Source organism: Talpa occidentalis, unplaced genomic scaffold (assembly GCF_014898055.3).
Source record: "Talpa occidentalis isolate TD23 unplaced genomic scaffold, MPIMG_talOcc4v2.1 talOcc4.4, whole genome shotgun sequence".
In the NCBI taxonomy this organism is placed as follows: Eukaryota; Metazoa; Chordata; class Mammalia; order Eulipotyphla; family Talpidae; genus Talpa; species Talpa occidentalis.
In genome coordinates, this window is record NW_023604295.1 from 46,093,152 (window position 1) to 46,108,854 (window position 15,703).

Sequence of the window (15,703 nt, forward strand, 5' to 3'; positions counted from 1 at the left end):
GCAGAGAAATTTATATTCCCCTCCCCCATATAGCCATTATAGCTTTTTAAGTCAGTATCTTGAGTCAGCCCTCTTTGGAAGTAGCCATCAGTGACTAAAAATTTAATGAGGGCAAAGAGGAAGCCCAGATGCAGCTGGGGGGCCTCAAAGCAGCACCTCTGGAGGGCTCACTCCCATAGTTATTCAGCAAGTTAATAACAGCATTTCTATTTATTATAAAAAGCCAGTAAGAAGCATTTTCTGCCACGTTCACACATTCTTAATGAGCCAAATTTTTCTACTACATGACTGTGTGCAGGTCAGTTGCTTTAAGCAGTTGCATTTATACACTTCCATTTTTAGGTTTTGCTGAGACATAAAAAATAATACCTAAGGGGCTGGAAGAAGTCCTGTCATTGCTCGAAGTGCCTGATTTACTCCCAAGGAGCAGCCTGGGCCCTGGGAGAATCTCAGGTTTTATGATAAATATCAGTGATTATGCTGATAATTGAATGTTCCACCAAAAACCAGTCAGGGAAAGGCGTTTCTCTGCAGTGGGAAAAAAAAGCATAAACTGTTTTCTCAAAGCCCTGGGCTGGTGCATTAGCATCCTGCTTATTCTCCCAAGGGTGGGAGTTGGGAGAAAAGAAGAAAAGGAGGGAGGGAGACTAACCAGAGAAGGGGGGTGGGGCAGTGGGAGAAAGGAAGAGAAATAGTCAGAAAAGAGGCAAAGGCTCTTTTCAGCCTTGGACCTCTGGCCACAAAAAGTGCTGTCTCCAGGTCACCTCAGGAGAGCCCTCCCCTCCCACATCCTGATGCTGCAATTAACTTCTTGGTGCCAATGAAACCACCCTCTCATCCCGTCCAGATCAGTACCATTCTGACTGGAACCTAGAGGAGAATGGGGCCATCATTTTGACCAAATAAGCAGCTTTTCCAGTCTGTATATAGTTTCTAAAGCAGCTGCTTACGCCTGCATCTGGACTAAATGAGGACCTACCCAATGTCCCATGCTTCAGGGCCAACTGTTATTCTGCCCACAATTCTAGTTGTCCCCATGGTGTCCCTAACTGGGAAAGAGTACAGGAACCTGGCCCACTGCTCTGCAGTGGATAGTTGTGATGTAAGTCTGCCATGTGTCCCTTCTCTGGAAAGAACTCCTCTCCCACACCATGTGGTTGTGAAATTAGGGTGTATTGTCTGCTGTAGGGATGGCACCATGACCCAAACACAATCAACCACAGGACCTCCCCATGACTGTGTGCTTTGTCCGGGATGGGGTGGGGGGATAGAAAGTACATGAAGCAAACAGGCCCAATCAGAATTCTAATTTACATATATGGGCCTTGGATACATAAGCTCTTCTTACTGGGGTTCCAAGAGAACATAAAACTGAAGGCTGATGTATGACACAGAGAGAGAAGGGGGATGAGAAGAGAAAGACAGAGGGAGAAAGAGACAAAGACAGAAAGAGACAGAGAGAAAGAGAAAATTTCTAGCATTAATTCCTGTATTTGTTTTCTGGGGTAACCACGCAAAATTACCATAACCACAACATTAATTAATTATTTTTCAATTCTGGGGGACAGAGACTGAAATTAAGGTATTGGCAGGGGGAGGGCTCTGTATATTTCAATAAACACAAATATTAAGTAAATATTTCCCTAAGAAGCTTATGAAAGCATCTAGTCACAACTAAGTAAAATGTTACAATTGAATGTTCTGATAATTGAATGTTCCACCAAAAACCAGGGCTCTCAACGATTAAATAAAATGTTGCAATGAATGCAATTAATATTGAACTCAATTCTAGAAGTGCTCTTTTGGCCTAAATGTGAGATTTGGTTTTCTGTAGCTGTGGTCTTCAAATAGTATGATCACATACCTCTAACAATAATATACACAAAATATCAAATAAGATAAATCAAAGATCAAATAATCAATATTTTAAAAATACTTCATTTTACTAATTAATGGTCATAAAACCTTTTTGCTCTCACTGGGGAAATAGTAATAATAAATTTAGTGAGGTGAGGTTTTTATTTAATTTAGAAAATACTTGGTTAATTCTTTGTGCTAGAATTTCAAGTGTGATTCAAATTCAGGTTATTTTGATATTTGCTCTGATGACTGTCAGAGGTGAAAAAGATAACTTACTGTTATAGACTGACTTATTTTTCCTCAAAATTAATATGTTGAAGCCCTATAGTTCCATTGGCTGTATTTATACATTTAGCCCTTCAAGAGGGAATGAGTTTAGTAAGGTCGAGTCCTAATCCTATAGGACTGACAGCCTTATCAGAAGAAGAATATAAGCTACAGAGGAAAGTCCAAGAGACGAAACAGGAAGGAGGCACTAGACAGAGTTCTCACCAGAAACCAACCCTGCTGGCACCTTGATCTTGGACATACAGCCTCCAGAACTGGGAGAAAATAAATTGCTACTGTGTAAGCCATCCAATCTGTGGTATTCTATTATAATAACTCTAGCAGACAAATTCACGCCAAATACACATAGGTCTGGATGGAAGACACGTGCTATTGGCTTGCCCACCAAACTGCCATATTTATTCTTCAATCCTGTAAACTGGTCATGCAAAAGTTTTCACCAAAATTTGGCTATTAGGTTTCCATCTGCTCTACAAGTCATTTGTTCTTTAAATTCATTAAAAGTTATAGCATTTTCATATCTTTCACAAGTGAGTAAATAAACCACTGGAATTTTTTGTTAAAAATTTTTATTTAGGGCCTCCCTGGTGGTGCAAGGGAGGTTAAGACACAGCCTATGAAGCTGTCCACAGCCACTGCAACATGAGTTCGATCCCCAACCAGGGAGCTACCCACATAGCGCAGCAGACCTCTTCTGACTCACCCACTGCTCCCTTCAGCAGTGTATTTCAGTCAATCTGCCTGTTCTGTTCCCCACTTTGTCTCTGGTGAATCCTCTCACCCCCCACACCTCTGGCCTGCACCCCATGTCTTGTATGCATAGATAAATAAATCTTTAAAAAATTTTTATTTATACTTTTTAAATGTGTTTATATGAGACTTTTTATGGGTGCCACACTTTTATTGTTTTGAACAACAAAGTTACTTATCATGAAACATTTCCAAACATCCAATTTCAAATTATTTTCTCCACAGCACAAATTTGTTTTTAAAAGCAATTACTTTCTCCCTCATTAGAAGCATCACGTTTTACCTTGAAGTGGAAGATTGTGTGTGGAGCTGGCTTTTTTTAATCTGATAAGCACCATTCTACTTGTTATTACATAAAGAGACAACAAATTTGGAACAGCTGTCTTTTTGTCAAGCAAAAAAGTAAGCTTTCAAGTTTGGCAACATATACAGCCTCTGTCCCAACATAATCTGTGAGCCTAAGTGTAATAGAAAATATTTTCACAGTCACTTCTCATATCATTAGTAAGCATTACAAATATTCAACTATCTGTTAATTTATAAAATTAACTGCATCACTGACTTTCTGTAAAATTCTTCTTTGCTACAGTAGCTGATCTATGAATGGTGCAGGGGCCTTACCTTGAATCCATCCACTCCATTCAAAGCACTTATACAGTTCTTGCAGGAAATATTGCTTTCATTATAGAAGTTATTTATTATTAAAAAATCACTTCCAATATCACTTTCCATAGCTGCTCACACAAAAAAATAGTTCTTTGTTTAATTCATTGCTGAAACAGAATTTAGCCAATATAAGCATCTCTTTGAAACATCTCTATTTTCATTCAAAATTCCCACATATGGTCTAATATTTGTTTTTCCTGCTAATCTTCATACATACATACATACACACATACATACATGTATATATACATAATTGAATCCTGGGAATTTTGTAGCAACTCCAGAAAGAGGCTTTCTTCCTTGCCCCTATGGTATAGTCCAAGGTCATGATGAAGCTGGCACTGTAGCTAGTTTAACATCCTGACAGCATGGGCCAGTACTCCCAAGTGTCACTATCCCAGGGATGAAATAAGATTGCTGCAATTGCTGCAGGTAGAGCGAAGAGATTGCAAGAAATTAGATCCACATTTGAGCTACTGGACAAAGACTTACCTCAAGCCAGAACTACTCCTGGATTTAAGTTGGCTTCTCAGTCACCTGCATCCAAAATATTCCTCATTGATATAACTACCAACTCTTTCAAGCAACTTTGTTGTTACTGTTACTTGTTTTGTTCATTGTGGAGAGTTGTTAACCACACTCAGTAACACAGAATTATTAAGAGTATCTGTAAGATTCCTTTATTGAATTATTTCCTTATTAGGACATACTAATTATATACTTAAATAGCAGGCACTGTTCTAAGTACTTTACATATTTTAATACATGTAATCTGCATAATAACTCTGAGTTAGTACAGCAAGTCCTCAAATAACATTATGAAATGAGCATTTTCTGTGTCATTTTGTTGTAACTGATGAGAAAAAAGCTTCCTGTCTAATGATGAGCAGAACAACATCATTCGAGGCACCGCTTTCCTTATACTTTGGCTTAGAGTCACAGTTTTCAAGAACTTATTTAAGACTTTAAGTGAAAATTTATTGTATTATTATTATTATACCCATTTACCATGAGAAAACTGAGACATAGATAGGGTAGTTGACATTGCCCAAGGTTAACACAGTAAGAGAAAAGCTAAGATTTATGATGACAATTTTGAGCCCAGTAACCCTGGCTATAAACCCTTGCTCCTTATCACTATAGTACACTAGAACTACTCACATTATCCAACTGTTTAATTTTTGCCACATTGATGAATGTAAGGTAATATTCATCTCTTATTGTGTATCCTTGGACAAAGTCCTTAAATTCTCACTGTCTCCATTTCCTTATCTGTAAAATGGAGGTAACAAAATAACACCAATTTCATTATGCAGTTTAAATAATACCAATGACTTTGAGCATATTTTCTTTCTCAGACATTTGGGATTCCTCTTTTTGAAATTGTCTGTTCATACCCTTTGCCCATTTTTCTATTGGTTTCCCTGTCTTTTTCTAATTGATTTGCAAATGCCACATATGTATTACAGCTATGAGTTTTATGTCAGTTTTAGATATTAAATATTTCCTTTAAAAAAACATTTATTTATTTATGCATACAAGAACTGGAGTACAGACCAGAGGTGTGGGGGGTGAGAGGATTCACCAGAGACAGAGTGGGGAACTGAACAAGCAGATTGACTGAAATACACTGCTGAGGGAAGCAGTGGGTGAGGCAGGAAGGGTCTGCTGTGCCATGTGGGTAGTTCCCTGGCCAGGGATCGAACTTGTGCTTCAGTGGCTGTGGACAGCTTCATAGGCTATGTCTGAACCCCTTGCGCCACCAGGGAGGCCTAAATATTTCCTTCTAATCTACTATCTTACTAGTGGTGACTTTGATGGACAGAAATCTTTAATTTTTATATGATTAAACCCACCAGGCATGACCCAACTGTACAGAGTATCAAATATGAAAAAAACTCCTTATCCTCAAAACAACTTAAAATGGCTTAGTTGGAGAATCAAGAAAAGTCTCTGAACAAATGTTAAACATCATATCACAGTATGCAATAAAATGCCCAGTTGTAAAGTTGTATTAATCTTGGGCAAGTATCCAAATTTTTCTGAGCTTCATTTTCCCTATTTGGAAAATGGCAGCAATAAAAAAAACTTCCAGTTTGTTGTGGTGATTAAATAAAATAAGACATGCTGAATAACTCTATAGTACCAGACACAGAATTCCAGTGGCAATTCACATGCAAAGCAGATCAATGCAATAATGGCTACCATTTATGGAAATCTACTACCTGTGGGCTGTTTCCTTAGCCACCACATTTAAATTTCACAGCCTCTTCAAGGCATTATCTCGGTCATTTATCAGCTGCAGAAACCTTAGTTCAGAAAACTTAAGTAATTTGAGGAGAGTTACACAGCTAATGAATAAAATGGCAGCAAAAGGATTGACAGCCTGGTTCGTTTGACCTCAATCCTCAGGTGCTTTCCAGTGTGCCCAGTTATTGTCAGAAAACAGGCTAGATAAGCAATGAAACTTTACTTGGGTCCTGGAGTAAAAAACAACATAATTTGATAAGATAGAAGGCAGAAGAGACAAAAGATCACACCAGATTCTGAGAGGGTGCATGTACATGAAAGAGATGAAAAGTGTGCAATGTTATTAGAGGGCAGAAGCAAAAGCTTGTACATTACAATTCCTCTCTGTCCTAGCACAGAGACTGGGATAGAGTAGCTCATGGAAGGACCTCTACTCCCTACTTATTTCTATAACAAGGATGTAGAAATGTCTTGTCTGATTGGTGAATTTGAAAAAGTAGCTAAGCATGTGTTTCTCTGACCCCTTGAGTCTCAGGAGCAAAGCTGACCTAGGAAGCATGTATTTTCTGCTATCCAAAAACTGTAAAACCACAGTTTCACCCAAGCAGAATGGAAATTCTGCTTGTGACTGGGTTGGGGTGAGGGGTGGGGGGAAGGGTATATTCACTTCTGGGGTGGAGTACAAGCGGGTCCACTGATTCTGCAGATCTAAGCCATGGCCACCTCTGCAGCTGCTACCAGGAATGAAGCTGACGATTTGCTCTTTGTGAGTCTGACTTCTACAATTATCTAAATGGATTCTGAACATACATGGGAAACATGGGTGTTATTTGAAGCCCCCTGAAACCACAATAGGCACTCAACAAACCATGGCAGAAAAATGAATATAACAAGCTCAGAGGACAATGAGAATGCCAGCCTGATTTAGCAGAGGGAGTTATTATATTCAGTTGCTGGAGTACTTAGTGGATAGGACGGCCCCAGTATTGAAAGACTTAAATGAAAGGCAGAGTTTGGACTTGTGGGAACAGAGCTGAAAGTTTCTGAGCAGGGGAAGAGGAAAAGGGGACTGTTTAAATCAGGTAGTTAGAATATGGCAAAGGGTTGCAGGCCAGGCTCGGGCAGGAGAGCCTGGAGCTGGAGAACAACCAAAGGTGGTTTCCAGCATTCCAGAGTGAGGAAGAAGGAGGGCCTGGCCTAGGGAAGAGGAAATGTGACTGGGGATGAAGGAATGTACATGACATGTCAAGGGAAAGCTGCCAGGATGTGGTGACAACCAAGGTGTGGGAAGCGGAGGCACTTTTTGAGGCACCACTCTGAAAAGGCGCGTGAGTAGGCGGGGGAGTCTTGGGCATGTTAAATCTGAGTGTCGAGTGTATTTTATCTTGGTACCAGGGACACAGGTAGGAAAAGAGCCTCAGTTGGAAACAGTGTGGGGAGTCCACACCAACACATTTCAAAGTCACTGGGAAGAATTTGGGGTGGGCAAGCATGAACATGAAGGGTACCTGGGATGGCAGCAGGGCAAACAGGAGAGGAGGGGGTCACGGCTCCTGGACCAGAGGGAAGGACCCGACGCTGCTGGCGAAGGCTTGAAAACCCCCGCAGAGCAGGGCTGCCACCACTATCTCCACAGGAAATCCACAGTTGAACCCAAAGCAGCCTGCCCCATGCCCATGCCAGCCGGGCTTCCAGATCCTGCTCTCACTTCCCGGAGCTCTGGCAGCAAAGACGCTGTGGGCCCCGAATTGTGGGCTACCTCTGCACCCCCCGCCCATTCTTATTAACCGTGGCGGGCGGTAGCGGGGTAAGGGGCAGTCCGGCTCCCCAGATGCGGGGTGCCTTTCCCTCCAACCGGGGCCCCCAGCAGCACCCCCCACCGAGCCACAGCCGCAGCCCGCCAGAGCTGCCGCAAGCCCGCGGCCCCTCCCAGGGGTGGGGTTTAGGTGTCCCACATACCCCATCCCCTCGGTCTTTGTTGCAACGCCCCCGCACCCCCCACCTCGGGACCCTCCCCGTCTGCCTCAGCCTCCACTCTCTGGGGTGCAAAAGGGTGCTCAGCTAGGGTCCTGGCGGGGAGAGGGCTCGGACCGCGCCAGGACGCACGCGGGCTCCCGGAGCCAGGGGCTGGGAGCAGCGAGTGTAGCCCGGAGCCGCGGGGGCCGCTGCTGCAGAAGGGGGAGGAGAATGGGAGGAGCTGGGAGGGGGGGCAGGCGGCCGGGAAGGAGGGGTCTTAAGGGGCGGCCAGCCCAGGTCGGGTTTCCTCCGAGGCTGGCGATAGCGAAGCTCCCACCTTCCCTTCCAGCGAGCTGCCCCGCGCCCTCCGGAGACCGACCCGGCCAAGGTGAGCGCGGCTGAGCGGCGCCGACCCCCCGGGCGCCCCAGGGTGGCCGGGCGGAGGGGGCGATCCTGCGGGACCCGAAGAAGTTTGCGGGGTCGCCGCGGGGCCCGGGGCCTCCAGTGACTCTTCTCTCTCCCGCAGATGTGGACGCGCTGGCTCGCGCTGGCGCTCGTGGCGGCCGCCGGGGTCCACGCCGAGGTAGGTGAGCGGCGCGGGGGTCCCACCTCGAGCTCGGGGCCCCCGGGTCTGCGCGGGGGGCGGGCAGGGCGTGCGTCCCGGGGATGCTTTCTGGGGTGGGGCTGGGAGTTTCCTTTCGTGGGGTGAGAGGGGCGCTCCGGGCAGAAATACTACTTAGGAAACTTAAACCTCAAAATCAGGAAAGTAGTTTGGGCCGTAAGCGGGAGCCCCACGGTTGCTAATATGGAGGGAGAGTGACGAGGGGAGAGGACGAGCCGGCCCTTGGGGATGGAGGCGGCGACAAGAGCAGCAGCCGAGTTCAAAAAGGCGCCTGGAGTTCTTCCCTTCACTTGGGAGCAAACTGAGCATAGTTAGGGGCGCTTCCCTTGCGAGTCTGAGTCCTCGGAGAAGAGAAAAAAAAAACTCAAGAAATTCTTCATTTAGGGGGAAATAATGTTTGCTTGTTTGTTTGTTTCAGTTTTGCAAAGTGAGATTATGATTGCCTGAGTTTTTTTTTTTTTTTTTCCTTTGTAATGTGCCCACGGATTTTGTGTTATTATCAGGGTCATATAACGGCCTTTTAAAAATCTCAATTTTCCTTTAAACTAGCATTGTGCAAGAGAGAGAGATCCATTGCCGCTCTTTGGGGGCTTCGTGTTTCCAAAGTATTTCAGTGCTTTTTTGGTAATGTTTTCTTTTCAATTCCAGTGACCTTCCTGAGACACTACAAACAAACCAACAAACCCTTCACTCACAAGCCCCTCCATTAACTCAAAGGTTTATGGACAGAAAATAAACAATTCTAAATTCCCTGGGTTCTGAGCTCCAGAAAAGTGAGGTCAGAAACCAAACATTTGATAATTATGGCAGGAAATGTGGAAGGAATTAAAGAGCATGAGAGAGAAGAAATGGAATGTACATTACAAAAGAAATAGCTCCCTGGTGGGTGGTTATTCTCCCTCTTTGAATTTTTTTCTTCATGTTACAGTTTAGCCCCACCCTTAGCATCATAGCTTGCCTCTGCCCAGAGAATCGTAAAACTTGCAAGGTTTTCACAATTTAAAAAATCCACATTATTCTGAACTCTCATTTAATTCACTACTACATTGTTGCTTGAGATGGAAACATGACTTGTTTTTGCTCACAATTAAATAAATAGTTGATATATATTGGATATCTATTTTGTGTTGTAATAAAACTTCATTTTAATGATAAAGAAACTGAGTCAGAGGGGTTACATAGTTTATCCAGTGTTCTAAGCTGTTGAATGGTAAGCATGGGATATAAACCCAAGCAGGCTGGTGTCACATCCCAGGCAATTAACCACCCCCCCACCCAAAAACCTAACATTTACCCAGTGCTTCTACATGTACTTCTATGTACATCATTTCTTTTAGAACTTACCGAACCTTGTAAGGTAGGTTTGATTGCCCCCATTGTACAGGTTTAAAATTAGGTAACACAGCTGTTTATTTCTGAAAAAGGATCCCAACTCCCTCAGCCTTGGGAGTCCATCTTAAACTCCAGATCTGCTTCTCATGCATTTTGTTTTCCAGGATTTGAATCTGAGGGAGGCCCCCTCGAATTCACTGGCTGGCTTAGCCCTGGCTAAGGAACACCCTTCCATCCCTGCTGTAGCCCTCAAAAGAGGCAGCAGCAGACTAGTGATAGATGAGGTGAATCCCTGGTTGCTTTTACAGCAAGCGTAAGAATTGCCAGCTAGTGTGTGAAATTGCTCTGTGAAATGGAATGCAAATACGAGGTGTGAGGAAGCTGTTGGTACTTAAGGCACAGGGGTGTGTGGCCCTATTCTAGGCAACTGCACCACACATCCCCTCCCCCCCATTGCATTGCAGGGAAAGCTTAGCTCTCATAGGAAGTTCCCCCAGCAGCAATTTCTTGCTTGGGGTGAAGAGCTGATCATACTCTGAGGATTCCCAGGCAAAATCCATGGGGAAAGAGGCACAATCAAGAAGTGCTGAGGCATGAAAACTGAGGGGGTTGGTGCAGAAAGAAGACTGTAAACTCAGAGTAGGTAGGATCTAGGTTACTTCATGACTCCAGATTATCAGGGATTATCTTTTAATCAATCCAGTCTCATGGTATTCTGCCCTAGTAACAATTGGCAGCTTTTAAATTATGTTTTAATACATACCTTGAATTACAAATGAAAAGGTAAATTAACCTAAGCATTTTGGGTATTATTTGACGCTTTTTATCATGTAGTTAATGGTGCTTGCAGTAGAACTTTGTCACCTTGCTAATTATAACAACAATAGTAAATGAAATCAAATAATGATAATACTGTCTATTGGCATGAATCCACTTTAGTGGATATTATTGCTAGAATTGTGCAAATATTGTTGAACTTTCAAAAGATAAAATTGAGAAAACATACTGAGTTTTCTTGGTGCTTTGGTTTATTACAAGCACAAGGATTCAATCCAGTATAACTTTTTAAAATGTGATTGTCTGACAAATTATTTGAAAATGCCATGCCTTTGGAATAGTAGACTTCTAGAATCAGGTGTCCCTGGCTTGGGGAAATGTGTCCTGTCATCATTGTTTATGTCAATGGGTAAATTCTGTTTGGTTAGAGCCAAGGAACTATTAACATATGTCACAAAGAAAAGTGTTATTTTTTAATGTGTTTCCATGGTCTCTGGCTTAGTGGCACCCAAGGCTTACTTGATTGCTACCTCCTTTTTACCTTCTCTTCATCTTCATATTCAATCACCAATAAATTCCTTCAGGCAACCTCCGTCAAGACTCTACCTCACCCACCTGAGCTCCCAACATGCCCTCTCTTCTCTGTTTGTGAGGAAGTGTTGGGGGATGTGGCTCATGTCTCCATGAGTTTTTATGAGCTTTTAGGGTGGACCAGGAATAGAACTGGGGGGTCAGTCGCAGAGCACTTCAACTAATAATTAAACAGCTACCTCTTTTTTATTCTAAGCTGTGTGTGCCTGCTTATTCTTCATTCACTCCCCTCCTAGTGAGAATTACTGCAGTTCATTGAGAAGTGTTGATGAAGAACCAGTGTTACAGCTGAGAGGGAGCGAATCCAGGCGGTAGTTTGTGTGCCTTGAGTCTCAATAGTTGGATCTGAGTTTACTTTTACGTGGGGTCCCTTTGGCCAACTGCTTTCTTCCAAAAGGCAGCCTAGCAAGTGTTCAGACAGACTCTCTTCTTCTTTGATGGTTGTCTCCGTTGACACTATGATTCCCTGCATTTCAGGTTTATAAATTCATTTTCACATGTACAGTAGATTGATTTACAATGAGGGATTCTAGTAGAGAATACGTGACCCATGAATTATGAGTGTATCATTTAAGATAATAGTAAGAACAGTAATTATATAGACAGACAACAAGATTATTAGAGCATTGTCCCTCTGAAGGCAAATTTCTTAACCTCATTTATACCCTATTACCCATGTACAGTTAATCAACCATAAAGGGTTTTATTGGCTGATGTGGAATCGCCTCTGTATTTTTTAGATTTATTCTAATGGTAGATGCAAGCAGGCCTAGAGTCTGACCCATATTCTCTGGCCAGTTCTCTGAGCTGCAACAAAACTAGGATTTCAATATCCAGTTTGTACATTAACCAATAAAATAATCTCTTATTTGTTTTGGCGCTGGCACATAGACTACTTGCTGTGATTCTAAAGATCATTGTTGGAAACTGGCATGTTAAAAATAGTAGGCTATAAAGAGCCAAAACAGATGAGTAAGTATCCTGCAAAATGAGGTCCTGCCATTGAAAATGTGTTTAGAAAGGGGAAGCATTACAGTTACCATAGAAGTCTCTGGATTGGGTGACAGAAAACAGGAGTCAGCTCCCAGTCTCAGAAGAGTGAGTGGAGAGGAGTTTGTGTGAGGTAGAGAAGATCAGGCTGTAGTGGATATAAAGACCCAAAGAAGAAAACAACGTCTCAAAGTCAGTGAGGCAGAACTACACATTTCTACAAGAATGGAGAAAGGAAGGAATGAACACTGAATACCAGTCACCATACAAGGAGACCTGAAAAGGTCAGTGTCTTCCTACTTCTCTGTAAATAACTGGATAGGAAAAATTCTAGCAGATACACAGATATTATAAGCTATTATAGGTTTAGGGGAAAAAATAAACCCTTGCACTTAGATTTTGTAAACTAGGTGATTCATGTCCTTCAGGTCACATGTATACTTTTCGCTAAGGTGCTGTCTTTGGCACCTGTGATTTTTGTTCACTCCAGGGGTGAGTCATTGAAACTGCACCAGCTTTCCCTTCCCAGACCCTTTCAGGTGCTGTTCCCTGCAGCGGGCTCAGCATGTTCTACAGAAAGGGTAGTCATGGATGAGATGCAGGACATGGTCTCTGCCCTCAGGTCGCTTACAGTCTGTGGGCAGCTACAATGTATTACTATGACTAAATGATAAGTATCTTCATAATTATTATTATGGCTTTTTTGTGTGGTTTTAACCATTTAATGTGGTTTCCCTTGATTTTTAAAATTTTCTTACATGAGCAAAATATACAAGTCTTTAATGCATAGCTTGATCAACATTTACCTATGGATACACCCACATAGCCAACACCTAGACAAAGTTAAGGGAGTCTGTGCAGTAAGAAGACTATGAACTCAGACTGTGTGAAATAGTTAAAATGAAAAACATGAGGGCCTCCCTGGTGGCGCAAGGGGTTAAGACACAACCTATGAAGCTATCCGCAGCCACTGCAGCACAAGTTCGATCCCCAACCAGGGAGCTGCCCATATGGTGCAGCAGACCTCTCCTGTCTCGCCTGTTGCTCTCCTCAGCAGTGTATTTCAGTCGGTCTGCCTGTTCTGTTCCCCACCCTGTCTCTGGTGAATCCTCTCACCCTCCGCCCCCACACAAACCTCTTGAATTCGTAAATAAATAAATCTTTAAAAAAAAAAAAACATGAGGGGTAGAGATAATCAAGGTTGCTTTTCATCCCTCCTTATCCAGGGATCATTGTCATTAATCAATTCCATCCTTTGGTGTCTGGTCCTGGTAACATTTGGCAAGCTTTTAAGGTTCATGTTTTGGCGATAGTAAACCTTTAATAATTAATTAAAAGGTAAGTTAACCCTTCCATATGAGACTTGAATTTGGATATTATTTTAATATTGTTGCAGTTGACAATGTTTGCAGTAGAAAATTGTTTTCCTTGTTAGCTACAAGGACGTATAGCAAACATAACTAAACATAGTCTATATTGACATGAATCCATTGAGAAACTAAATCAAGAAAAGAAACACAAATCCTTCTATTTGACCACTTTGCTCTGTAGTCATTTTAAAGTGACTATGTAAGCTGCTTTTCACATTATTTACAATAGCTAAAAACTACAAAATTTACAACATTAGTAGAAGAGTTAAAATAACAACAATGTGCCACTGAAAATAATGTTTACAAAAAATTTTAAAGCTCTGGCAAATGATTATGATTTCATTTCAGAAGCACAACCCCCCACCACCACACTTTACCCTAACAAATGTATAAAAATTTATAGAGAAGTATAAGAAAATTAGGTAAAATCCATCATGAGGGCTCTTGTGACTCCTGATTTTTCAGTAGGAATTTACCATCCTAAGACATGCTACTTATATAAATCGATATGTTCTGATAAAATATGATGATAAAATATGCTCATATTTTATCATTGGACTGGATGAAATGTATGTATAAGAGACTAGAGCAGAGAATAAAATTACCATAATTCCAACATCTAAAAATAAACCAGCCCATCACCGCCCCTTTTAGAGAAACTATCAAAATTAATTGGCAGGTATATGTGATGGGCTTACTAGACAGTAGGCAATAAAAATAAGTACCTCCCATCATTATGAGATGAATGGCCTGAAATGATGGCACAAACATGACATTCATGTCACCACTCCCCACCTTACCCATAACAGACTTTCTAATCCATCATAGAATTCTTTCCTGCTGAGGGTTTCCCCAGTGGTGCAGCGAGTTGAGCCATGCTGTGAAGCTGTCTGCAGCCCCTGCAGTGCAGGTTCGATTCCCAGCCAGCCAGGGAGAAACCCACATGGCGCAGCAGACCTCTCCTGCCTCGCCTGCTGCTCCCCTCAGCAGTGTATTTCTTCAGTCTGCCTGTTCTGCTCCCCGCTCTGTCTCTGGTGAATCCTCTCACCCTCCCGCACCTCTGGCCTGTACCCCAGCTCTTGTACAAAAATAAATAAATCTTAAAGAAAAAAAGAATTCTTTCCTGATGACCCTGGAGAAGGCTTGAAAAATCTTTCTCATCATTGCCATAGGTAGCCACTAGCAATGAGTTAGTCTCCATATGCGATAAAATCTACTTGCCATTCCTGCTGGAAAAGTCAATCCAATTTGACAAATATTGACACATTTTTAGCCAAAATTAAGGTGATTAGAAGGCAGGGTTTGGGACTGGATGAAATAAAGACAACATGAGGTAGGACAAGGGTAGCAAATGGGTGAGAATGTCAAGAAAACAGCACTTTTCATTCCTGGTTCAGACTTCTAAGTTCTTCAGATGAATTCGTTCATCTTATGCCAAACCCTCCAATGTTGGCCATCAACAAAAATATGATAACGAGAATTTTCTTGGCTGTTCTTCAGGAGTAAATAGTTGCTCTTGCTAAGCTCTAAGAGCTGCTGCTGTCATAGATAACAGCTTCTGCATTAGCAGTCGCCTGGCAATAACTTGCTAATAGAAAGCTTTTTGGGTAGTTGAAGTATAAAATATATCCTATAAATTTGCGTTCTCTGCAGTATTTGGAGGATTCCCAAGTAATCTCTTCACTCTTTTTATTTAGAAGCCTTCACCTATAAGCTATTCCCAGAAGTAAGTCTGAATTCATGACCCTTAGAATATTCCCTGAATAATCCTGGACGCCATTGGTGACCACCTAAGCTGTTGCCAGGCAAGGTCATACAATACATAAGAAAATCCATGACATGTTGCAGGCTCAGATTTATACATGTGTGTCAGGATATTGCTATGAATATGCAGAGAAAGCCTCTCTTTGCCTTTTATTGTGTTCACAATTCAAAATCCATATGTTTGAAGCAAAATTTGTCATTTTCTCCACAGTCTTTCATTGTCTTCTTCAGTGATGGTAGATGAGTGTAATGTACTGGTCTCCCCCAGAAGGGCCGGGCATTATGCTAGTCACTCTGCACAAATGTTCCCACTAAGAATAATGTAGAACTAAAAGATGGTAACTGATTTCTCCCTCTTCAGGCAGAGCTACCACCAGCACAGCTATCGTGCAGCACAGCTGGGAAAGGGGGTGACCATTAAGCCACAAGGTAGCCAAATCTATGGTTTTCACAGAAATTACCACCCTTTCCTCATTTCTTTCCATTG

General features: G+C 42.2%; 1 protein-coding gene across 1 annotated transcript in view; it reads left to right on the forward strand.

The window, feature by feature from the left end:
* Positions 1–8,066: 8,066 nt before the first annotated feature.
* FSTL1 (follistatin like 1) overlaps positions 8,067–15,703 on the forward strand; it is a 55,151-nt gene continuing 47,514 nt past the window's right edge. The window contains exons 1-2 of the mRNA XM_037525482.2: positions 8,067–8,158; positions 8,297–8,353. Coding sequence (XP_037381379.1) covers positions 8,297–8,353 — 57 coding nt within the window. The 5' untranslated portion in view covers positions 8,067–8,158. The remainder of the gene's footprint in view (positions 8,159–8,296; positions 8,354–15,703) is intronic.